A 27662-nucleotide genomic window follows, 5' to 3' on the forward strand; every position below is an offset into this window, starting at 1 on the left:
GAGCCAGAAAAATTGCTAGAAGTTGTAAGAAACGTTTGCTTAGGGCTTCGATTGTCGTAACGAGTCTATTGTTGGTATTAAACTATTAATATCCGCAAGACTCTAATGTGCATTGGCCCACAATGTGGTTAACATTCAACAATCGAAGCATTGCGCTCAAATGCCAACTTTGCCCAGGATGTTTGGAGGGTGGAGATTAGAGTCAAGGTTGACAGGAATAGTCCAAGGAAGAAATTCAGCACTGTATTGAGGAAGCACAGGAAGGAGAAAATGACATAAAATGATAAAAATGGATAAATTGACAGTAAAGGTGGAAGACTCAGATAGAATTCTCAACAATATTTTATAGATGGGCTTGCGTTCCTTTGAACAGGCCAGTTGGATTTTCACGTCGTTGACAAATGATATTTAAAAAAAAAAAAAAAAGTACTTGACGATTGATCTAAAACAGCAAAACACTTGTTACTACTATAATAGAAATAATAACACTCCTCAGATGTCTGCACTTCCTTGACATAAGCCCGAAAAGTAGGCCAAGTTGCTCACAAAACTTTCTTGTTTGCTTCTCCACGAGTCTTCAATCCTTCACGGCATGACCTTGTCCAACGAATAAATTCCTAGAGAATGTGAGTTTGTAATATAAATTCTCAAAGGTAGGTAGTTTCTAAACCTTTTTCCAAAAGATGAATAACGTATTCATCGAGTGTAATATTTCGTCAAAAGTTGCATAAAAAATGTGTTTTTTTGTTATTGTTTTAGGCATTTATTTCTCATAAATTACATTCACAGAACATGTTTTTTAAAGATTGCATTCACTAAATACGTTCTTTCAAATGGCTCCCCATTTGGGAACATTTCCCAAAAACCACCAACCTTTGGAAATGCTCTTCTTTTCCTGATGGTTGCTTCCGTTTCCCACCTGAGTCCAATTTGATGGCTAGACAAATTCAGTAGATAAATAGTGCCCTTTAAACTACTCTTTTAGAGGTCTACGCTTCTCATGATGTTTCTGGCGTTGGAGTCAAATCTTTCTTAGTCAAAATTTCAATTTTTCAATTCATATGGCGATGGTCTTCACGCTAATCTGAAAGGAGGGACTCAGTCCATGCATTATTTTACAAGCACTTATTTCTTGTTTTGTTCAGCTGGCTATTAGCTAAAGTTGGGTTTCTGGGCTGGCCGGATCTTGATTCTTCCCAAAACTGTCATCTTTGCTTTTTTAACTTATAATTCAGTTCACGTTTTACTTGTCTCTTCTACCAGCTTTCTGCTTTAAAATTTTGAACTTTTCTGGCCAACCAAATTCCTGTACGTATTATTAATCCTTCCTTTTCATTTTTCCCTTGGCCTTTGGAAAAAATCGAAATTTCGTTCTTCATGTATTTGCTTCCAATTCATATTCCTGAATTTCAAGAGAGTTTCAAGTACTTGTTGATGTAGACATGTAGTCATGGGAAAGTGGGAATTTCTGTCTATCAAAGTGGCTCTTTCCTTTTCTATTCTGTTGTTGCTGCTTGAAACATGTATGGCCGGTGGTACTCCGAATGTAGGCAGGCTGAATCTGGGATTCCAGGGGACGCTAATGAACTGGCTAGACTATGAGGGGTTGTTTCTTCTTTCCAACAATTCCGCTTTCGCATTGGGTTTCCGACCCAGTCAAGATGTCAATAAATTTCAACTTGTGGTTCTTCACAAGGGCAGCTCAATAATCATTTGGTCCGCTAATAGAAACAATCTGATTCAAAGTTCAGATTTCTTCACATTCGCTAGAAATGGGGATGCTTACTTGCAACGTGGTGGATCCACCATTTGGTCCACAGATACCGCTAACAAAGGAGTTGTAGCAATGGAATTGTTGGATTCAGGGAATTTGGTACTTGTTGGCAATGATAGCAGTATAATATGGCAGAGCTTTAGCCATCCCACTGATACCCTTGTGTCGAATCAGGAATTCACTGAAGGAATGAAACTTGTAAGCAATCCCAACTCCGATAATTTGAGCTACTCTCTTGAGATAAAGTCTGGAGATGTAATCCTATCAGCAAATTATCAACCCCCACAGCCCTATTGGGCCATGGGAATGGATACCAGAAGAATCGTTGACACAGATGGAGGGGATGTTGTATCTGCAATTCTTGATGGCAATTCTTGGAAGTTTTATAATCAAGATAAAGTGTTACTTTGGCATTTTGTTTTCTCTCATAATCATGACGAAGATACCACAGGGGTGGCGGCTTTGGAAAATGATGGTTTCATCGCTTTCAGCCTTCTTCAAGCTGATGGTAACTTCAGTGCCTCCTCAATACCAATACCACCAGATCCGTGTAGTAGACCTGCAGCATGTGATCCATATTTTGTTTGCGAGATAGAAAGCAGTTGCCTGTGCCCTTCGGCCCTTCACTCTTGCACGAAAAGTAGTGTCTCCTTCTGCGATAGGTCACAGGACTCTGTGGAGCTTGTTGATGCAGGGGACACTCTTAGTTACTCTGCTCTTGATATTATTCCACCCTCTTCTAAAACAGATTTAAATGGCTGCAAAGCATCTTGCCAAGAAAACTGCTCTTGTGCTGCCATGTTCTTTCACCAATCCGGAAACTGTTTTTTGTTTGATCAGATAGGAAGCTTGCAGCACTCCAAAAATGGTACACAATATGCTTCTTATATCAAAGTCTTGACCAATGCAAGCGGTGGGGCAAATCAAGGAGGTGGTGGAACTCACAAAACACGCTATGTGATTGTCATCGTGGTCATCATCTCAGCTTTGCTCGCTATTTTTGGTCTCCTTTATGCAGGATATCAGTACCACCAGAAGAAAAACAAGGCATTGCCTGAATCCCCTGAAGAGTCTTCAGAGGAGGAAATTTTTGGGGAGAATTTATCTGGACTCCCAGTTCGTTTTAGGTACAATGATCTTCAGATTGCAACTAACAACTTCAGCAAGAAGCTTGGTCGAGGTGGTTTTGGTTCAGTTTACCAGGGGGTTCTCCCTGATGGAACTAGATTAGCTGTGAAGAAATTGGAAGGCATTGGTCAAGGGAAGAAAGAATTTCAAGCAGAAGTTAGCATTATTGGGAGAATTCGTCATCTTCATTTGGTCAGGCTTATAGGGTTCTGTGCTGAAGGAAATGACCGTCTTCTTGTGTACGAGTACATGGGAAATGGATCTCTTGATAGATGGCTTTTCCGGAAAAACAGAGGGGAATTCATGTTGGATTGGGAAACTAGATACAGCATTGCACTAGGAACAGCAAAAGGTCTGGCTTATCTCCATGAAGATTGTGATGTGAAGATAGTTCACTGTGACATAAAGCCTGAGAATGTACTTCTTGATGACCATTTTGTTGCAAAAGTCTCAGATTTTGGTCTTGCTAAGCTTATGACTCGAGAGGAGAGTAATGTTTTCACCACATTAAGGGGAACAAGGGGGTATCTTGCACCAGAATGGATCACAAACAGTGCCATATCAGAGAAGAGCGATGTTTACAGTTATGGCCTAGTGCTGCTTGAGATAATTGGTGGTAGACGAACCTTTGATCGCTCAGAGCCCTCAGAGAAGTCCCATTTTCCTTCTTATGCTTTTAAAATGATGGAAGAAGGAAAACTGGAGGACATCATTGATGGACGTTTAAAGATAGATGAAAAGGATGACACAGTTTCTACAGCAATTAAAGTTGCTTTCTGGTGCATACAGGATAAAATGTTCCTAAGACCATCAATGACCAAGGTAGTTCAGATGCTGGAAGGAATCTGCCCTGTCCCTCCGCCACCGCGCTGTTCGCAGCTAGGGTCACAACGTTATGCAGTTTTCTTCAGGTCAATGAGCAATCAGGGCGGTGGCGCCTCACCAGGAACTCCAATGAGCAACAATGATGCTCATCTTTTGGCAACAAGTCTTTCAGGGCCAAGATAGCAACCACAGAAGCTGAAGCAATTTCATTAAAATTGAGAGCACTAGTGGAGAAGCCTTCATATGTACACCATTTTCATGCTTTTCTTCCTCGTACATTCATTAGGTTTTGTTTATATTTGGAAGGTAGACATTTGGTATTCTAGCATTCAGTAAAATTGATATGCTGTTTGCACATCTTGCTCTGCAGATCTACCAAACATATCTTGAAGAATGTATAAATGATTGGATTAGCAAAAATTTTTCTCATTGTCGCCGATGAACTAAATGGGTGCTTAAAAGTTGGACTGGTCCTATGATGTGGTCGTGAGCATAATTAAGAAAAGAAAGAAATCCGGTAATTTCTCTGAACATTGTCTTAACAAACATATCGCAAAAATAAGGAAAGTGGAGAGAGGTTTCTCTATATAGATCAACCAATGCATCTGGTAAAATAATTTTTACGGTGATAATGTATATATGCCAGTGTATATAAGATTTTTTCTTAGATTATTTTTTGCATTTACTTTTGATGATCAAATTATTTTTCATCTCAATTTAACAACTCAACTAATTAATCAGTATACCCGTGATCATTTCATTAAATTTTTCTCTTCATTTACAAAATAAACTAACATCTGCAAGTCAAATGTCAAAATTTAAGGGTAAATATGTCCATTGAATTTCTTTTGACCACTCAAATATATTTTATTCAATATAGTGATTGAACTCAAATACTCGGATCGTACATTTTGGCCAAAAGTTTCTTTTGTCAAAAGGAAACTCATTGATTTGAGTTCAGTGACTGTATTGATTTGAGTTCAGTATAGTACATATACTTTTGGCTAAAAGTGCACTCAAATATTTTACATTTCAATATAGTCATTGACCTCGAAACGATTTGCTATATTGAAATCAAATCAATATAATCATTCCGTCAAATGTTCCTGTTAATGTTAATGGAATGAGCACAATGTCCATTTCACGTACCAAAAATAAGGACAATTTTGTAAGGTCAGTTTTTTAGATTTTTTCTATCTAGAGTTTTAGATTTCTTAATTAACAAAAAATAGAATTTAAAATCTTTAGTATTTGCTTTACTATATTCTAATTTATAGGTTTTGACAAAAAATCTAAATTATACACTCAAGTTCTTGTGATTTATTTCCAAGAACCCTGAAATTAAATGAAAATAGTAGATCTAATGACAAAATTTGAATGAAAGCTTGCTAATTTACTATTTTGGTGAGTTGAGTAGCCAATTTGAACGAAAGATCACTAAAAATATATTGTTTTGTACAATTCAATGGTTATTTAAGATTTTTGTCTCATCTATTTAGACGAATGGTATTTGGCATGTGCAGTGCAAATGCAACTCATTCTGGTAGATTTGACATTGAATTTGGACAGAAGGGCTACTAATATACATATTTGTTAATTAAGTGGCCATTTTCAATCAAAAAATAATTGAGTGATTAAAGGTGTTCGATCATAACAATTTAGTGGTTGCTGAAATTTGTTATCTTCAAGTCGAGAGTTCAATGGACATATTTACTCTTAAATTTTGATACGTGATTTGCCTGTGTTAGGTTTATTTTTATAGATTAAGGGTAAAATCTGACAAAATGGCCATAGGTACATTGATTATTTAATTGAGTGGCTGAATTGAGATAAAAAATAGTTTGATGATAAAAAATAGATACAGAAAATAGTTTAATAACTGGTGAGAATTTTTTGCCTTTCTGGCAGGAACTAATTTGCAAGCCGCCGTGCCTTTCTTCATGCTTTATTAGATTCTATCGTTTCAAAGATACGTTAAAGCGAATCTGGAATAGTGGAGTCTGGGTGAAGCGGGGAAGGAATCAAAGAAAGTGGATAGAGGACGGCGGGCAAAAAAAAAAAAAAAGAATTCGTCGCATCTGATAAACGAGAGGAAAATTTCATGTTCTATCAGAGAAGCTATTATTAGAGAGGAAACTTTCTGGGCAGTCTTTAAACCATTACTTTCATGTTGTTTTGGCCTTTCAACTATAAATTATCACAAACAATCGTTGAACAAAAAAAATATTTAATTTAAGAACTTCCATCGATTTGATCGTTAGAGGTGACAACTATAAATTATTACAAACAATTGTTGAACAAAAAAAAATTTTAATTTAAGAACTTCCATCAATTTTGATTGTTAGAGGTGATAGAATTAGACGCCATTGAACAAAGAAAAAAAATTAACCCACAAAAACAGCGTAAAAGATCTCGTTGACTGATTATTTCATCAGATTAAAGCTAGACAATGTAGAGGATGAAAGAAGAGGAAAAAACATTAAATTCTATGTCATTATTTGACTAAATATAGCTGATTTTCAATCAAGTGGTAGGTTAGTTTTTCTATTTGGTCAGTTTTGTCTCTAACTCTGTTACATTTAACACCCAAAATTGATGGAAGTCCCTAAACTATGTATTTTTTTTGCTTCAAGGGCTTATTTGCAACAATTTACGGTTGAGAGGAAAAATCGGGCAAAATGAATAGTTTAGGGGCTTGTCAAAAAGTTTCCTCTTAATTAAATTCTATCGTTTCAAAGCTATGATAAAGTGAATTTGTAAAATTGGAGATGGGACAAGTATTGTTCGACTTGAATTGAGATAATTGGTCCGATCGAAAACCGGTCTTCTTTTCGACCTGGTTAGTAGCACAAAATTGTTTTGATCAAACATCAGTTAAAACAGTAAAAAATTGTCCAAATTACTGAACCGATTCGACTGCTTGAATCGGTTCTCAAAATTTCCTTCTTGTTTTTCCCAAACATAAATTTTTGAATTATTAATAGGAATAAGGAAACACCACTCGTTTAGTGTAAACACCAAAATCAATCATTTCTCTAAATGATCTCTAAATCAAGAATTTCATCTCTATCATTTTATCAATTTATCATCAGTGATTCCAACTTACACTATAAAAGCCATATTCCCAACAAAAAGATCTCGTATTGGGTATGATTTGTTTAAATTTAGTTTTTCAAGTAGTTTTGGAGAATGACCATATTTTAGACATGAATTCACAATTTTATATATAGTTGTTAGGTGTATATTTGATTGCAACTCTAATATTTTTGGAACATTTTGTATGATTAGCGGAATATAACTAAGAACTTAATTTCAATATTTATGAAACTTATAAAAATATTAAATAATTATGACATTATGCTGAAATCAACGAAATTTTAAGAATGGTCCAACTAATTCGACTAGTTAATCCCTAATTCAATAGTTTAGCCAAATCGTTACCTAGTTCGAGTTTAACAATATTGTATGGGACCAACGCGTGCGATCATAATCTACAAAGCTATGAGAATAGGAAAGGGAGATAGGGAATATGGGGCCAAGGTGGAGAAAATTTTGATCACAGCCATTCAGTAGTGCCAAATTCTAGACATTGAAGGAGAGAAGGTTTAACCACTGCCGTTAGATTGTGAGTAGGGCCACTATAAGGTTTTTGAAGTCATTGGTGACGTGACGATTTAATATGTTCTATCATGTGTTAAATGCTTTCGGAATTTTAATGTGTGGTTAAAATCATTGTTTTAAAACTCGGATCGGTGATTGACCCCGGTTGAGTGATCGATTCCGGGTTTTTCCAATTCAACCACCTCGGCCACCGGTTCTTTGATTTTTTATTTTTTAATATTTATATATATAAGCTCACCACAGCGTGCGTTGGGCCATCCCAAGTTTCCTTTAGTACTTCCACGTACCGATTGCTTACCCATGGACTTAGTTGACTTGTCAATTGAGTCCCATCCAAATCAAAAAAACTTGGGCCCAATTCATAGAGTGTTTTAAATCTCCATGACCAATTAAGCTAACGTATCATTTACTATAAGAAAGTGTGAGGAATTTGGAAAATAAGGAATGAATTAGCAAAAATTCCAAACAAAATTTAAATCCATTAGATATTTGAATAGTTAAAAAAATTCAAAAACACCAAAAGATCTAAAAATTTCCAAGGATTTTTAGAGAAATTCAAAAATTTTGAATACATCAAATAGAGAAAAAAAAATGTCACCAGAATTTCTAAAACAACACATGAAATGTAGAAAAATTAGAAAAAATTTCTGCCCAAATTTGTCAAACAAAAACAATCAAAAGTGATTACCCAGTTATCACTTTCTCAACTTAACAGAACAATAAAAGGGACTAAATGTAACTCCAAAAGAAGAATTTTTTTTTTTTGAATCATTGTTAAAATGGTACAACCATTCCCAAAAATAAAAAAAAAGACAAAAAGAAAAAGAAAAAAACTTCGAACGACAAAAGAAATGAAGAAATAGACAAATAAATAGAAAAAAACTTACCCAGGCCTGTACACATGAAAATTAAACTTTAGGATCCATCTAACTTCTTATGTGGGTAAGTTATGGAGTTTGAGCTTTGGATTTAAAAAGATAATAGATTAGAATGAAGAGAAAGGAGTGGACATTAGAGAGTTTTTGACAAACTCACAAAAGAAGATAGTTTGGAACTTTAGAGAAGAGGAATAAGAGTGGTGACTGTCTTGTTTTCTGTAGGGTCAGTAAGTTTGGTAAGTCAAGTGCATAAGAATACTCAAAACCAGATTCAACCGGTTCATCCTGATTTTTCCCATTTTCACGGTTTTACCGGTTCTCAACAGTTTTTACTCTATTTCGGCTTTAGCTTCCAACCGGATCGGTGTCATGACCGATTTGCAGTTTAATTGGTCGAATCGGCCGATCCGGTCCGATTTTAAAGACACTGGTTAAAATGTAAAAGTAAAAACAAAGAATAAAGAAGGCCATGAAGTAAATGGGTGCTTAAAGTCGGATAGGTCCCAATATATGATTGTGAGAATAATCAAGAAAAGAAAGAATTGCCGTTGCCAACTATGGACATTGCTTATGGTTTAAAAGATGCAATTCACTAAGTCGCTATTAAACCATCAAACTTCAAATTCTAAGCGAAAAGATCGAACTAAATTTTGCAAAGCCTTATTCTACTAACTAGTAAGGCTTGATTGTGTGCAGTGCACACTTGAATCATTTAAGGGTAGCAAAATTTGAAAGAATGTTTTTGAATTGAGTATCATGTGTAAATGTATACGTAAAGTATATATATTACTAAAATGGAGAGAAATTGGATTATTAGCATTTAAAATGAACTTACTTTGCCACTTAATATATTATATGATTTTCTTGTGAATTTTATTTTAATTCATTAATACATTAATATTTAGCGGAATTTAAAAATATTAGTGTCATTTAAACTTGTATAAACTAACTGAAATTACCACCAAATATAATATGAACTTTGCCTATCAATTTTTTTTAAATTCAAATATGAAAGCAATGAAACAGGAACAATAGTGCATGATCTATACACTGAACTTTTGATATTTTGGTCTTGGACTTGCATGTTACAATTTGCTGGTATTGATTGACATAAAAATCTATTGTTACATCCTTTATTAGCTGAGTGAAGAATTTTGTTAATTTGTCTAATTGATTTTTTTCTTTGTTTTGACTATCAAAATTTAGCTGATAATGAAATAGACATTCAATTAGCTTAGCTATCCATCAAAGAAATAAGCAAGCATCTTCAACATGAACAATCTAAAAATGGTCACAAAAGCAAAAAAACAAATCTAAATAGACTAAACAATTTCAAAGTTTGTTGCTCAAGTTTACAATCATAAGTCACACAGTATATATAATTCAATAGTAAGCAGCTACCGGCAATTTACTTACAAAACTTGTAAATATCAATTAAACTTAACTAGCATTTTATCAAAACATTATGTAGGCTAGTTATGAGTAATGTGACTAACCAGAAGTAAAGTGCTAGACAAAGCAAAAGTCTTAATGCTGAAGGCAATGCTATAAAATCAATACACAACTCATGTAAAAGAATCTATATCTTACTACAATAAGATATAAATGCATATATATGGTGAAGAAAAAGCTAAGAAAAATAGTATTACCAAATGATAAGGAAGCAAGAAACTGAAGGAAGCTTTCTTTCTGCTATGTGGGAATGAGAAGCAAACAAAACAGAATAACAGTTGGTCATGTATGTAGTAGTGTATGCAGTTGTTTATTGATAATAATTTCATTTAAAAGGTAGTCTATAAAAGCTAAGCTAATGTGCTACTTTGTATTTCAATCTAATGGTTATGAAAAGATGAAATACAACTGATAATTCATAAAAGGTTGACATTCTTGTGAAGGACAACCTAATTCCAAGAAAAAAATTAATTGTCTAATCTGATTAGATAATTGTCAAAAAGTTGGAGTAGGTGAAGAATGCTTGCATTATTTGACTTATTACAAGCAATGGAGAGGAAAAATAGGAGAACCAAACAATCTGCAAGCTACCTTGTTGAATAATCTAATAATACAATAGCTAAGAAAAATGTTATAATAAATAAGCTTATTATATAAAACTTATAATGACTAAGCTTTATTGAATAATCTAATAATCTAATGGCAAAAAAATAATGACAAAAATAAATGCAAATCTAACAGCTACCATTAAAACAAAAAAAGAGAAGAGCATTTTAATGAAATATAATAAAGATATATATATATTAGTTATTTAGACGTTAATGCATTCCTTTGATTAATAAATGAAAAAAAATTATAGCAATAAAAAGCAAATATTAATGTATAAATGAATTAAAAATAAAATTGATCACAAAAATATATATTATATTAAGTGGCAATGTCAGTTCATTTCTATAACTTTAAATGCTAATAGAAATATGAATAAACATCAAGTTAAAAGTTACCAAATATTTTAATATGAACAAATTAAAATAAAATTAAAATAGAAAAATGCACATTGCATTAAGTAGCAACAATAATCTTTTTCTTTATAATAAGATGGAATTAGTTTTAAATAATCTTTTGCATTACATTAACAAAATACCAAAAAATCGAAAAATATAACATTTTGAAAAGATCAATGTAATTGTATACTTTTTAACAAGTGAAACTTATTTTGTCAAATATAATTTTAAATGATAATTCACATTGAAGTAAATATAAATTCAAATAATAATAATAATGTTGTAGTTCGATTACATTTGACCAAGACATAAGTTAATTTGTCAAATATAGCTTCAAATGATAATGTAAATAGTAATAAATGTAAATTCTAATTGAATTATATCTGTCCAAAGTGTAAAGATTGAAAAGCCTATTAAAAATAATTCAACTTTATAAAGGAATGCCAAATCCAGTCCAATTTAGGTCATTGAGTAGTGAAATTTGCTACAGTAATTTTAGACATTTAGCACATTCAAAGAGAAAGAGAAAATAAAAGCTCAAAATTCACCCATAGTGCCACGTGTCATTAAGGGAAGTTGCTGTAGCAACTTTGGGCCTTTGCTTATCTTATAATACTAGAGGAACCAGGTTGTGCAAGGCACAGCCTTGGCCCTCCCAAAAATATTGGTCATTGGAAAAGCATATATAACAATTCTAGTTGTAGAATAGGTACATAATACCATAATTATCATTCATAGATAGCTGTCAACTATTTCAGTAGCAATTACACACCTTCTAGTACAATTAGGTCCCAAGTAGAGATACATTGGCATGCTAATAGTCTTTTTCAAAGTTCATTTTAGTTACATAATATCATATATTATGATCTATTAACTTCTAGTCATAGAGAGAATGTTAATGGATTCTAATATAATGGCAAAAGATAGCATGCTAGAAGTTTAGTAGTACACATGATGAACAAAATGGAGCATGAAGTTGTATGGCCTGCTTCATATTGCAAATTCACGTGGCTTCTTGAGGGGGCTCATATGAGCAGATTTTGGAGACTCGGGTTTCTTGTCTTCAGCACTGTTTTTTGTAGCAATCGAGGGAACAGCTTCAATGGTTGTCTTCTTAGCACAAGGTACATTAGTTCCGGGAATTGGAGTTTTAAAAGTTAAGCTTCTTTTTGCAGCAGCGTTTGAAGAGGTTGGCTAATCTGCAATATTAGACTTGCGGGCAATTGAATCTAGGATCACTTTTATTGTTGGGCTGAAGAATTGCCCTTTAGTGGCAGGTTGGTCAGTGAAAGTGGACTGAGCAATTAAGTCAACCTATTCAATGGTGTTGGTTGGCTTCTCAATTATCGTTGGAGCAGTTGGAATAAGCTCTCTTATAGGATTAGAGGCAGCTGCGTGAGTGATTGTCGGGTTGATTTCAGCCAATTCTTCAGTAGTGTATATTTTGACGATGCTATACTTATCATCTTTCTATCCTTGATAATCCAACTCAAAATGACGGACAAAGAATAGGATTTGACGGTTTTCATTTGCAGATGCAATTTTAGAAAAAACCTCAATACCCTATATTTTGCAAATAAATAAAAAGAAGCCAAATACCCTATATTTTCAGAAATTTTAAGGAGTACAAGAAAATGTAAACATGATACAATTTCATAAGAAAGCTAAAAAAGCTCATTACACATGTTGAGTGAACAGCGGTTACTAGTTGAACATTCAATCCTCTAACACCAGAATCTGTATAGAAACAAAGTGACATGTTGTTTGATAATTAGGTACAGATATTTTTAGGGCAGATGTTTAATAGTAACATAGGTTGAAGGTGGCATGGAGCTATCTTAATGCTAGCTAAAAGAAACTTTTAGCTAGTTCCAATTAGGAATTTGGTTTCTTAACTATGACTGAGTCTTGTCCTTGTAAAGAACGGCAAAAAAAGATGAGAACCAGAGGGGCATTACCAAATTTGCAAGCCAATCAATGCAACTATAGACAAAAGAAAATAGAGATATAGCATATTAACGGTATGAGTTTTTCAGCATCTTACGTGTTCATCAGCTTCATTGAGCTATACTGCTGTGAATAGTATGAGTTTTTCAGCATCTGTACCAAACACTACTGCATACATTGACCTTGTTCCATTGTCAATGATAATTCCACTATGGCATCTAGTATATGATGGCCGTGAATAATGGTTAAATAATGAAGTAAAACAAAATTATTATTGAGAACACTATTGTAAATTTGCATGCCTTGTTTACTTGGCTTCAACAGCACTTTCTTCTCTGTAAGATGGACATTTGATGATCCATTCCAAATAAGCATCTACAGTCTTTTGACAGTTACTACATGTAGCATATCAGAAAGATCGCTTCTCAACTGCCAAAGAAGTATTTCCTCGTATCCAGGTAGTCTTGACCTATAGTTTATATTGTATTAGATGCAAAGTTAAGTAATTCACTTTTCACTAATGTAAAAGGTAAGAAAATAGCATAAGTGAGTTGTTGAAATGACCGTACTTATATTTTTCAGTATGCATACTGCATTGTCAACACTAATGATATCATTATTTTTAGATGGAGGCAACAATTTGGTTAAGTCTTTGTAACTGGCTTCCTCAATTAGTTGTGCAATTTCCCGTCGATTCTGATCATACCTGTGAACATAAATATGACATGTTAGATTTTCCAATCTTTATGTATAATTACGAAACATGATATGCTTACCATTGCCTTAATGCAGTGGTTTGAGGAGTTGGTGAATTCACTAGCAGACAACGTGCAAGCCTTGTTGTTAGAAACAGGTTTAAGAAAGTAGTATATAATTAGCTCATTAAAATTGAAGTATGGTAGGCAAAGCAGTAATAATTTCTTGAGTAATGGGAGTTGCAAATTACAGTTAAAAGTAGTTACTTTGACTCTCATAGCTATGATGATGTTGTTGTTTGCAATAGTGTTTGCAAGCTATGCACCTTCATTTGCTTCAAATTCGTTTCATAGAGTAAGGAGCATTGGCCTTTTTCTAAAAAAACAATAAATATGATAAAAATCAAAGATTGTAACAGGTTTATCTAATGAATTGAAAGTATATTCTTATGTTCAATTGGCTTACTCTTGATTAATAACAACCAAGTCTTTAGTCATTGAATCAAGACCCTGTTCCCTTGAAGGAAAAGCATGCATGACAATAGCCTGGATATCTATTATTCAAAAAAATATTTCAATTGAAGGATAAGCTGAAGATAACATAAGGAATACATTTGGATGATCTAAGATAAAGCATGAACTTACTTTGCAAATTTTCTGTGTCAGCAAATCTAAATACGTTTTCAAACTCTGTGAGCTCAAAGTGACACGGAATAACTGGTGGAACTTGCTCCATATACTCCTCAACCAATGTTCTGTTATGGATTACCCAAGTATATGGGTAGTCACTGACCTTATACCTTGATTCTGCTTTGCGAAGAGCTGCACTAGAGATATAGTATCTCCTGAATGGCATCAACATGGCAACCAAAAAATGGATATCATTGCCATAGATGACTTTTGAAACCTTTGTTCCCTATTGCATCGTAAAGAAGAATAGCTGTAAATCTGTAAAATAGCCAAAGATATTTGCAAAAATTGAAGAAATATCTTTATTTTTTTGTTACCTCAGAATCTGTAAGAAGGAAGCGGTGGTAGTTCATAGGCCTTGCTCCTTGACGCAATTGAACATGTCCTATCTCAACAACTTGAGCTAGTACTGTCCATCATTTTACTCCTTCAACGACCTCATTCGCTGGAAGGTAGCGTCTTGTCATGCTTATCTATAAATGGTAGAAATAAATGAATTTAATTTTAAATATAGACTGCAATTATGATATGATTAATTAAAGATTGAAGAAACAGCAGAAGAATATTCATTTACTTGATAGCTAATAGAGAAGTTTCAAGAACTTCTCTATATACAATATTTTTTGTCTGATTTATTCCAAATTTGTCAAAAAATGGAGGCTTAATGAGTAACTTAACTTGTGAAGCTGTTCTTGCACGTGATAATGCCACATAAAGCTAGCCCTGGGAGAACACAGGTTCTCTTAAATAAATACCTACAAAATCTAACGTTTGTTCTTGAGCTTTGTTAATTGTCATTGCAAAGCACAAACGGATTAGAAACTGAGTTCTCTTATATAGGATAGGGTATTGCTCATCAGTGGGAGATTCTAATGGAATTCTATGGATGAAAATATCTTTTCTAGCAAAATCACCTACAACTATTTGAGCATGAATAGCATTTCGACTCAAATTTCTACATATTAATCTTATCCCATTACAAAGGCCTTTAGTGGGATCTAAATTTCTAAGCAAGATTATTGGTACATTAACCTTGAAGATCAGCCTATGTGGTGGAAGTCCATTTGGGGAAAGAGAATTCAAAAAGTTCTCATACTATCCTTGATGATTTGGATTTAAGGTTTCATCAAAATTGAGATATTCTACTGCTTCACCTGAAAATTTGCTAATGAGAATGTCATTCACCTCATCAACAAAATTATTTTTTGTGGATAGAATTGCTCGATTGATTGGAGCGTTAGCATCTAATAATCCAGTCATGATATTGGGGTACACTAAATTTATCAAATTATCTAGTGCAGAATCATCCTTACTGTTTTCAAGCAAAATTGAAGAAGAAACCTTTATGTAGCTATCATCTTGGATTTTCAGTTCCATTACCAACTCTCAATAAATAATCAGTAAATGAGGGGTCTAATCGAGCCCTCATATTCTCTATTAACTACAATTTTTTTGAGAAAAAGGCCATAGAAGAGAGTTTATTATGCAAGCATTAATAGTCTCAAATTACTTTTCTCTACGAACAACTGGCAATGTTTGTCTAAAGTCGCCACCAAAGACGACAACTTTTCCACCAAATATTTCTGATGAGTTTATAAGAACTTGCAATAGATCATTCAATGCTTCAATTGCAGACATAGGAGCCTCATTCTAGATAATCAGTTTGGATTCTCTAATCATTGCTGTCAGGCTGCTTTGTTTGCTAACTTTACATGCTCTACTTTTTGAAAGATCAATTGGGATTTTAAATCGTGAATGGGCAGTCCTATCTCTTGGTAGTATAGAAGCAGTAATTCCTGAAGTGGCCATTGCTAGTGCTAAATACCCTTTAGACCTTACATCAGCTAGCAACGCCCTATAGAGAAACGATTTTTCAGTGCCTCCAAAGTCATCTACAAAAGAGGCCCTGTTTTTGTTCTCATATATGCGGCGAGATATGATCTCAAAAGCATGCCTTTGCTTTTCATTAAGCAAAGTAATTGCATTCAGATCTTCATCACGAACTGTTATGCTTCTTTTAGCTAACAGTTCTCTTGTTTGGTTGTCAACATCAAAGAATGATAGATCATTCGGAACCAATCCAAATGAAGCTATACTTTTTCCCATTGATTCAAGAAAAACACTTATTTGTTGCAATACCTTTTTCCTAACATTTCTAGGAGAAAATTTTGAACACCTTAGAAAATCTTCCGACATTACAGTCTCAAATTTTAATCATAACTGTCTTTGATTTTTAGGACAGGAATATACCAAAAGGGTTGCAAAAAGTTTTCTCAATTCATAAGGCATATGAAAGAGAGCAGTCTCTTCAAGACAATGTTGTTGGCTGTTATCATCTTGAAGCAATTCTCTTGAAAGTGCTGCTTCACGAAAGGTTCTAACTTGTACTCCGTTATAAGTCTTCAAGTCTTCGAATGACTTCGAAGCACGGACTTTTGTTAAAAGAAGCCTAAGGTAATATCTTTCTCCTTCAGTCGGATGGATTGAATTTATTTTCCAATGTTTCTCATCAGGAAGTCAAACAAAATAGTCTGAAAATTCAGAATATGTACAATTCAGTGTCTGAGCTTCTGAATCTGTTCTATTCATGTAGAAGAATTTAGTGAGCATTGTCTTTTTGTTTTTTCGATTGCTCACAACATTGGTGAGATTTTGATGCTTTTTGAAACTGACAGGCTGATAATTTTCTAGGTGAAGCTGCAAATGAATTACTGCAGATTTTATTTGCCCAAAGTAAAACGAAAAAGTCTCCATCCAGCCTCAGGTGGTGAGACCCAGCGAGCTGCCCGGTACTGTTGGATTTCATCAATATGGCTGTTTGGATTATCAGAATTAACATGAAAACTGATTCTATCATGTCCTTTACAAATGTATTTATAGATGTATTTAATAGCCTAAATTGTTGAACAAATCTCAACATTAATGTGACAATCAAATTTAGCAAGTAAATAGGCATTATAGGGAACATCCCATCTATTATCCAGGTGATGTTTTCTAACTTTGACTCTAACACCATTATTACTTCGCCTATATACTGGATAAGAATTAATAGTTTAGGTTGTTTTCTCACAAAAATTCTTTGGATAGGAATGCCTACACTTATCATTCTTAGTCATACACACACTTGATGGATTTAAAACACCGCATGGACCATGCATCATGCATTTTTAACCATTCTATATAAAGTGTGAGTATTTCACTTTGTCTGGGATCTCGACACTTACAATCTTATCATAGTCTTTAGGTTTGAACATTTTTTGTTGAGATTTCAAAATTAAGAGAAAGTGTGCATGTGGCAAGTCTCTTTTTTGAAACTCTATTACATATGTATAGGCTGCCACTTCACCAAAAATATTTTTCTTAAGGATTTCATTTTTTAATTCTTCAAGTTTAGCATGAAAGACTTTTACAATTAAATCAGGATGATTCTGTGCTTCTTCATTTCAATTAGATGTTCTTTTATTTCTGACCAATTAGGATTGCAATTTATGGTCAAGAAGATATTCGATTGGCCAAATTTTTGGCATATTTCTTGGCCCTCCAATAAAGCTTGCTGATAAAAAAAATTCTCTGACCAATATTTGTTGCCTGTGTTTAACCAGCTGCCACAGAGTCTTGTATTCCTTGCAAAAACTCTTTCCTTATTTCCTCTTGTTGTGATCTAAAAAAAATCTAATCTTTGAGATTCAAACTTAACATACATATCCACTATAAATTGCTGAGTTAATCTACCAAAATGAAGCAAAAAAAACTTCTTCATTATCCCTTATCTGAAACTTATAAGCATAATACTCTCTAATAGAAATAAAATTTGGATCATTATCAATCTTCGCCATTGCTATTAGACAAATAACAGAATAATTAGTTAATTTACTATGCTAAACTGAACTACAAAACACTACAAGAAATTTGGCCTTTTATGACAACAAAAAGTCATCACTAAACATCAAAATGTCATCATTATATGAGTATAGTGACAACTTTTTCCATTGTCACATGATTGTCACTAATTCTATGTCACAAATGGGTCCATGTGACAACCCTTTGAAAGTCGTCACTAAATCTTGTTATTTAATGATGAGAACGAAGTCGTCACTAACGGTTATCATTCTGTGACGAATTTTCTTGTCACTGTTTCACATATTTTTTTGTCATAAATGTAGCAAAAGTCGTCACAAATTTGAAGTCTACAGTGACGACTTGAACTTGTCACTATCAGTCCTAGTATTCAGTGACAAGAATAGTCATCATTTAGTGAACTTGCATGTCAGTGACAACTTTTAATGGTTGTCACTGAACTTTATCTTAACGAGTTGCAATTGTTCATCATTATCACGGCATTTCTGACAATTATAGCAAAACTCAATTTGACAAAAGGCTTAATGAACTTGCATGTTAGTGACAACCTTCCTTTGAAGGCTGTCACTGAGTTTTGTCTTCAAGAGTTGACATTGACCATTACAAATATAGTATTGTCATGGCATTTTGAACAATTATAATAGAACATTCAATTTGACAAAAGGCAAAATCAACTTAGAATATATGCCGCAAATGCATATATATGGTCATAACACATCTTTAAATTAATCAAAACAAAAGTGAACCACAAATGTTGGATCCCAAATCCCACATAATCAGTTTAAGTAGCAATGGCCAATACATATGCTTTCCAAGAGATAGAGTACTAGATTTCTAAATTAAAGCATAGATTGCAGCACCAATGTCATATTTCAATCATCTCTATTAGCATATCAATAGTCTTCTCATGATCAATATGAAGCTGGACTGCATTGAAAATAAATTATTGAATGCATTAGAGTATACTTTAATCAGAAAATATACTATTATAGCCTTACACTACTGAATTTGAATGAACAGCCATACAAAACAAGACTCCAACTACTGCGAACTTAGTTAGTAAAAATAAGTCAAAAATAGAGTTTCAGCCAAAATAAAAGCAAAGAATTTTTCTCCTCACCTTTTTTGAAGTCTATCATTTGCACAAGCCTTTCATTTGGGCAATCAACTCCTCGTATAGCCCCTTAGTTTCAAGTTGATGTTCTTGTAAGCTCTTAATTAGCTCCTTTTGGGCATTGAATTCCTCTGCAATTTGTGTAGCTCGTTGCTCTGTCACATTTGCCCTTCTTCGATGCTCTTCAATTTCACTCCTCAAGTGGTCAAGTTCAATTGCTTGCCTCTTGATTGTGCTATGGCTATGATGCTGTCCATGTATGTATCCAAGGGAAGAACTATAATTGTCACAGATCCACCATCCCATGAATATGGTTGAATCAAATAAAATGATTACCATACTTTCCTCTCAAACAACATATGGAGCAAACAGGTCAGCACTTTTAACAGCATAATCAACATTATTTGAGTTTATTTTGATAACAGGTTCGAAAAGCACAACTTTTGCCATTCCTCTTTTGCATATTGGCCAGAAAAAAATCACTGATACTGTACTCTTCAAATTCATATCCAACATGACAATTACATGGAAACTCAAATTGGGACCTTGTGCCAGGCAATTTCATTTGTTGAAATAGATAAAAGTGGAATGATTGAGATAATTTAAGATAGTAGCAGTGAAAAAGACAATTACATGATCACTTTGAACATCACTTCTAGTTTAATAGCTGCACAAGAGAACAACTACACTAACATTTTTCTAGCTTCAGTTCTAAACCAACCATTTACAAAATTTAAATGGTTTACAAAACGAATAGCAAAAAAAAAAAAAAATGGACTCACGGTGTTCTCCTGACTTTTGAAGAATCTACGCAATCTTTTAGTGGAAAAGACAATCTTCTTGCCAAGAGAAGGGCAACCGAAAAGGGCTAGCTTTTTCAAGTCGTTGTGTAACATCTATCTGAAAATCCAATTCACAAGATTGAGATGGAGATAATACAAGCTAGGAAACTCAATACATTGAAAATGCTTTACTAATCTCTGTGACGTATAAAACTTGTATCAGAAGAAGCTAGAGCAAGAACTTATTAGAAGGCCAAGTAATGGTAGACTGTTTCACTCCCAATTCAGCAGAATATGTAACATACAAAGAATTACACCGGTACTTTAGCAATCTACTCCACTTTGTAATAGTACAAATACTGAGCACAACTTAAAAAGTTACTCATTGCTTCACGTCAAGGTACCAAAAAATTTTTCCCCCTCAGTTACCATGTCACTTGACTTGATGATTTTATTGTGTTTTTGAATGCAATGACTTGTTAAAATGGAAATAGTCAAGCATAACTACAACTTGAGCACAAATGGCCATTAAATTTTGTGATCTTCACATGTAGCACATAATTGAATTTGCAACGAATTGCAATGTACCCTCAATGTTCTTGCAAGAATGTCCTTAACCACTCTACTTGATTTCAAAATAAAAGCATGATGTCCATCCTCTTGTTTGCTTGCTAACTCACTTCTATTTACATTTTTCTTTTCTTGCTTTCTCAAAGATTAGTTACAAACAGGACAAAAAGGATTTATAGCAGGGCAGTAGTAGGCAAAAGTCCAAAAAATGAAGGGACACAAGCTGGCAACCTAGCAACAGAATTTCATCAAAACACTTGTTGTTCACAACAAACAAGAAAAAAAAAAGGGAATAGGGCAGTATTTCCATGCCCTCATTACAGTTCATGCATAAAACATTGGAGCCACTACAGAGGGAAGAGAAAGATGTTAGGAAATGAAATAGGCAACTTTCTTGTCCACAAGTTTGAAGAAAGCAAGGTTCCATCGGATATCCATTCTTAAGCATTGTATAACTAATCCTAAGTTTGAGATAAAAAGTTAGTATATTCTTTCTGTTCCCTTCTTAATAGTTAATACATTCAAGTAAATAACCCAAAGAAAGCATAACATTCATTAGTCCATGCCAAAAATACCATTCCTACAAATTGCATTAACATGACTACAAGCAACTCACTGTCTCAAATTATAATCTAAGTACACAAGAGAAAGCATATTACTGGAAAATTCACCCGATTATTCTCATAATCAGATTGAAAAATTCAAAAAATCACATCTGATATCTAGAAATCAACCACTCAATATTTATAGATTAGCACTTCAGTATACAAATGCAAGGAATTCATAGAGAATCTAGGATGCCAAGAACGAGCAAATTATATCTCTGCCTTATGACAAGAATAAAAATCCTTACTTTGCAATCTCCTGATTATCCTTGCCAAACTACTCAACTACAAACTTGATAAAATCTCTAGCATAACTATTCTCAAAACAAGTAATATCAAGCCTATTCCTGGGCAAGAAATATGAATCCTTAAAGTACTCTTTATTGTATAAATGCGTCACAAACATTTCCATGTCAAGAGAAAGCTCCTTATAAAGCTCCGGATCCTCCATTCTCAATTCTTTCAAATCCTTCATCTTTTTTCCATCATCCCTCCCAACCTTATTAGCGAACAATGATGATAAAGATAAACCCACAGATTTTTCCTCATAGTTTGACGACCCTTTAGTAAGACAATACCAAACATCTTGCAACACAGGAAGAAATGCAGATACCAAAATTGATTTTTAAAAAGTAAAATATGCGGCATTGGCTACCATGAACAGATGAGATATTTGTTTATTTAACATCAATAGGCACAAAGCTCTTGGCGGATTCTTGTACTTTCATCTCTCCACCATGCACTTTAGTTTCATGTTAGATCAGCACTAACCAACTTCAGCTGAAGACAAGTATTGACTAAACTATGCTGACAAGTATTGACTAACAGCTGAAGAGAGTTTGTTTCACAAGGGATTGCTAGTTGGAGACCCTCCCTTCCACTTCATTTCACTCTTACAACTATCTGAATCTCGCACCATTGAAAGATTAAAGTGGAAAATTGGGCCCATAAACTCAAGATTTACCTCACTCGACCTACATTTGATAGAAAATATCGAAATTAGATGGAAAAAATTGATATTATTTACCTCAAATTATGCCGTGACAACCTTAGCTCTTTTTTTTCTCAAGATTCAGTCTTCTCACTCTGGCTTTCCTCCAAAATTCATGGTCATTTTTCTGCGTTCTTGCCAGCAAGCAAGTGCTGCACCGATCTAGGGATTTTTGCTATCTGCAACTCCACTGAATCTGCACAAATCTTTTGGGTAGCTCAAATTAGGAATGAAAATAGTGGCTCAAAGTGATTTTTTGGATAATTTCAGCAAGATGGTAGTGGAGAGAAGAAGAAGATGATAGTGTCCAAAGCTGGCAAGAAGAGGGAAAGAAAGTTTTGTCCGAAATTTTTGCAAGTGTTGTGAGTGTTTTTGTTAAACAACAAAGCCAAAACGCGTCGTTTCTGCTTCTTTTGTTCACCCGCCTATACTCCTTCAATTTTCAGCTTCCCGCTTCCGTTTTAGCTAAAACCAAAAAATTAACACTTTTATCCTCTTTTGTACAGACTATTTGAACCTTTCTTTACAAAAATAACGTCTTCTCTACTATTTATATCTTTCTTTCCCCCATCTTTGTGTAATTAAGATTGTTATTATTTTGAGATTTTTTAGCTCACAAGTTGTATCTGGAACTTTATTTGTTACATTAAAACTTTGAAAATTTAGTGTTTTTGGATAATTTTTGGAAAATTTAGTGTTTTTGAAAATTAGTGTTTTTGGAAAATTTAGTGTCTTATTAAAAATATGTTTATGATTCAAAAAAAATCTTTTAATGCAAATATGTTTGGGATCAATTTAATAATTTTATCAATTATGTACGAAATTGTGGTCTGACAAGACCTAACAATCTGTTTAGTTGATCAATTAACCAAAATAGTTTGCTAATACATGCATGAAACACTAGATGTATTTGGTACAAATACCAATTTATAAACCATAAATAATGTGACTATTGTAATTAATAATACACTCCAAACATGCGATTGTCAAGATTTTACTTAATTTCATATTGAATTTTATTGTTCTTTGCCATTATTTTCACACTATGCTAGTCAATAATTTTCCATGTGTTGTCAAGAGAATTAGATAGGAATCCATGATATTTTTTAACCTTAGCTAAGTTTGGTACATGTTATTAGCTAAGTTTGGAACAATTATAAAAATATGTATATATTTTTTATTACAATACCTTCCTCATTTTGCTAATGAAAAACATCAACTAAAGTGTAAAGGATAGGATGCCATAATAGAATTACTGAAATCGATTTATCACATACGAGGCTAAATTGCAAAAGATAAGGTGTCATGATTAAGTTAATGAAATTAGTTTATTACATATGGAGCTAAAATGTAAAATTTAGGGTGTCATAATAAACTTAATAAAATTTATTTATCACATGCAAGCCATATTGAAAAAATTAGGGTGGCATAGTAGAATAATGAAAGTGAGTTAGGAACAAGCACTTTAAACAGTAACGACTAATTGTTGCTACTAACTCTGAACCGGTAACCCCATTTCAGTGACAATATTTTTCAAAATCGTCACAATGGCGATTTCCCGCTGCATAGACTAGGGCTGTAATTGAACACTCGCGAGCAGCTCGGTCAAAAGCTTGACTCGAACTCGGTCAAACCAAGTTCGAGTTGAGTTCGAGCAGCTCGATAAGGCTATCGAGTCGAGTTCGAGTATCCAGAAGTGATGCTCGAAGGCTTGACGAGCCTTATCGAGTATTTTAATTTTAATTATTTAATATATTATTATTATTATAAAATTACCCTTATACCCAAAAGAATTGTCGAATTTACGAAATGTTTCAAGTCATATAAAAATTTTAAAAAGGCAATAATGTCTTTTCGCTCAAAAATTATCAAGAAAATAAAATTTAATAAATCGAGCTCGACCGAGCTCGATAAGGCTCGCATGGACTCGAGCCCATCTGAGTTGAGCTCGAGTACTGCGAGCAAGCTTCGACCTCGAGCTCCAATAATACTACTCGCTCGAGCTCGAGTTCGAGCTCGAACACCCTATCTGTATGTCGAGTCGAGCTCGAGTATGGCGATACTCGAGCTCGACTCGACTCGATTACAACCCTAGCACCGACCAGTTGCACGCCACTCATATTGCGATGACTAATCCGGTGTTGTCATTGATGACGAGTCTACCCTCAGTCAACTATGACGACATCAAAAGTCGTCACTGAACTTGCTCAATTGTGACAAGTTTCTCTATTGTCACTGATAATGTTGTCACAAAAGGCCAAATTTTTTGTAGTGAATAGATGAATAAGATTGGCTACACTTACCATCTTGTTCCATCTGTAATAGTTTTTCAGCAGTAGTAGCAAGCATTGGGGAAATCAAACTTTTAGAATTCTTATTTCGAGTCTTTTTCTTGTGGATCTTTTTTTTCTTTTTTTTTGGATCCCTTGATGCCAACCAAGTTCACCAAAAGAAAAAAGAAAAGGGTACTGCAAGAGGGTCATAATAGCCATAGGAATATTCTATACTGTGACAATGACCACCACGAGTATGGACCTGAATATCTCTTCAGCTTGTTTCCCCATTTTCTTCTCCTTTAACCCACAATGCAGCAACTTGGGAGACCGTAGGTTTGTTAAATACCCTTTGGTCTACACCAAGCAACTTTCTCATGACAATACGATAAGTATCAAGGTTATGAACCTCTCTTAAACCATGAAAAAATCGAGCATATGGATTGTGTTCAAGGATATTCATAACCTTTTGGATAATACTTTCTCTTAGTCTTGGACATGCATTTAAACAATTTGTCAACTAATTTTCAGTATCATGAAAATACAGCTACAACCTTTTTGAGGCCTCTAGGTCACTGATAAAGTGATAAACTTGCTTCTGAATCTTAAATGTATAGACATCTTTACTTCTCTTTGCTACATTCTTGTCAAACTTAACTCCAAAAGAAGTTATAGCAAAAAAGTTGTTAATTGTTCTTATACATATTCTAAATAATTTTGCTTCTTCTGAAGATGAAGTTAATATCTCTTTTAAAGGAGCTGGAATTGGATTGCTAGCTAATACTGTCTCCATTAGAACAGCAAAAGTTGGCTGTTTCATGAAAAAAAATTTTGCATCATAATGTGGGCAATCTGGTTGTTTTGGAAGAATGCTTGCCACACCTGGAATGCAATCTAACAAGTCTCGCCCTTTTTTTTGAACTCTTCCTATCATCAATAAAAGATAGATTCTAAATGACTTAGCTTGTTTAATAAACAATAATAGGATATAAAATACCCAAGTCATTTAACAATGTAAATATTAAAAGACCTGCACATTTTCTCTTTGTTTTCCCTTGATTTTGCTCAAGTATTCCTGTAAAGTAGAGTCCAATATCAACCACTTGAATTAGATAAATTAAAGTAATTGAAAAAATGGTTTTGAGTATTCAATTTAAAGCTAAAAATGTTTGTTGTCATGTTAATGTGAAAGGTTTATGCATTTTAAAAAATAGAAAAATTTATATGATACATGAAAATGGGTTTAAATTCATGCATTTAGAACAAATAATTTATAGTAGAAAAAGTAAAAGTTAAATTTTAAAAAATGGAAAAAATCACTATTTTAAAGAAAAGGAAGAAGCTGGTAGACTATTCTAAGAAGATAGAAAGAGTTTTGAAGATATATAAAATCAGTCACTTGATGGGAAGGACTATATTAATAACCAGTGCTATATTAAATACCTGAAAACTGGGACTCGTTTGATTGTAATCGGCGAACAACCTGATTAGACTGATTAAAAATCTCAACAACCTCAGGATTATGCTGTTTGGTTGTACTTATGAGAAGGTGCAAACTCTCAGATCCTATATTTTGTGCTTATTCGACTAATTGTGCTTAGTTTTTTCGCTTTCATCTTAAGCACTCTCTCTTTCTGTCGATTTCTATAGGTGGAAGATTCACCTATTGAAAACTCCGATGGAACAGACATACATGAGTGCAAGCTATTCAAGTCTGCATTTGGTAGCGAAAATGTGCTGACAAAATCTAGTATTAGAGGCTGAACAGATTTAGAGACATTTGGAAGAGACCCTATAGTCTGTGATCTCATACATTCTTGTTGACTTGAATGTTTTTTCTGAGATCTCTGAACTTTCAATGTAAGAGCTTTCTCTTTCTGATGATGTCTTGATGTTACGCTTTGGCTATTTACAAACTCAAATAACGCATCCATACTAGTTTGCGTACTATTTGAATTTACATCGAATAAAGACAACCTAAGAAGAGACTGAAAAATAGAAGGCTCAGTCACAATCTTAGCAAAGTCTACATTCTGATTTTCTAAAGAGCCTACCTTTAAAATTTGGTTTGTCTACGATGCTTTGGCCTGTGATCTCACACTCATTTGTGTGGGATAGTCTGTCAGGTTGGAAGTTTGCCTCTCTGTAAACTAGAATAGTAGAGGCGTACACACTTGCATATTGCTCAAATTTATAGGTGGCGAAGGAGATGCAATAGCAAAAGGCAAAGTTTCTACACTATAACATTTTATTGCTCTATCTAATCATTTTTTTCCATCTAAGAATTGCATCTTTTCTACAATCCTTTTTCCTCATCATTTGACCCACATCAAATTGAGAAATCACAGTAGGAACATTATTAGAATTTTCTTTGATCACAGAGTCCATGACAAAAATAGAAGACTATTAACCAAGACTTTCGATATGAAACATACATTCATGCTCATCATGTCAAGGCTTTTACTCAGGATAGAAAGAAAACCATTAACTACATCATGTATCTCACAATCATGTAAAAATGAAACAGATAGAAATTAATATGATTGAAGCTTAAAACCTTTTAACATGAGACATGCAGCTTGTAATATAATCAACAGCAGAACAAAATCCAAATCCTTTAGAAAAAAAAAAACAACACAAAATTTAGTTTCTTAGACAAACCTGAGAATTGAATATGCTAACTTGTTGGAGCAAAAGATACACACCAAATAGAATAGCCAGCTTGAGTTGAAGAAACAGGTTGACATTTTGTAAGCACAGGCAAAAGAAATACAAATTTAGTCTAAGAAAAGGAAAAATAAAGATTTACAATGAAAAAGAAAACTGAAGAATTACAGTAGCAGTGCTAGACACCATTGTCATAAGTCCATAAAATTTATTGTTTAGTTATCATCTAGAAGTATTCAAATATGTTTCAAGTAAAGTAAGCACATTGTGAGATGAAAATCAACCAAATTAATAAATGATAGTTTTATAATCCTCATTTTTTATCCGTTTACTATCTTGTTAAGTTTTACTGCAACCAAAAACATAGGCAAATCATTTGAGGCTAAAACATTGTTTAGATAAGTTGTTTACTAATATTGTCATATTATGGTGAAAACCAGAAAGAAAACTTGATCATATAAGGTTATGAAGACATGTCTATCTGTGGTAGAAGTGAGTAGAAATGAGTAGAAGTGATAGTTTCCAGATTTAGAGACTCTGAGGTCAGCCCATTTATGAACCATTAATATATCCTTAGTGACAATTTTAGTCTTCATTGTTGATATGAAGTCAACGTGGCCATGGTCTCCTATCTCCCTGTACATAGTTGAAGTTGCAGCTATTTCCTAAGTTACTATAATACATGGCTTCTACATGGAGATTTAGTTAATTAATAAGCAGACTGACAACTTTGTTTTTTAAGGAGTGGCCAAAGAAAAAGTGCAATGGAAAATAATTAAGTATACAGG

General features: G+C 33.7%; 1 protein-coding gene across 1 annotated transcript; it reads left to right on the plus strand.

The window, feature by feature from the left end:
* The first annotated feature begins 1444 nt into the window (after nucleotides 1-1444).
* On the plus strand, nucleotides 1445-4084 carry LOC113716670 (G-type lectin S-receptor-like serine/threonine-protein kinase SD2-5). Its single transcript, XM_027241064.2, has one exon. It carries the CDS (start codon nucleotides 1451-1453, stop codon nucleotides 3908-3910), a length of 2460 nt encoding a protein of 819 aa, XP_027096865.1. The 5' UTR covers nucleotides 1445-1450; the 3' UTR covers nucleotides 3911-4084.
* Nucleotides 4085-27662: the final 23578 nt, after the last annotated feature.

Source organism: Coffea arabica, chromosome 11c (assembly GCF_036785885.1).
Source record: "Coffea arabica cultivar ET-39 chromosome 11c, Coffea Arabica ET-39 HiFi, whole genome shotgun sequence".
In the NCBI taxonomy this organism is placed as follows: Eukaryota; Viridiplantae; Streptophyta; class Magnoliopsida; order Gentianales; family Rubiaceae; genus Coffea; species Coffea arabica.

What these genes read in the sequence shown, in the direction of transcription:
- LOC113716670 (XM_027241064.2), top strand. Translation starts at nt 1,451, where the DNA reads ATGGGAAAGTGGGAATTTCTGTCTATCAAAGTGGCTCTTTCCTTTTCT.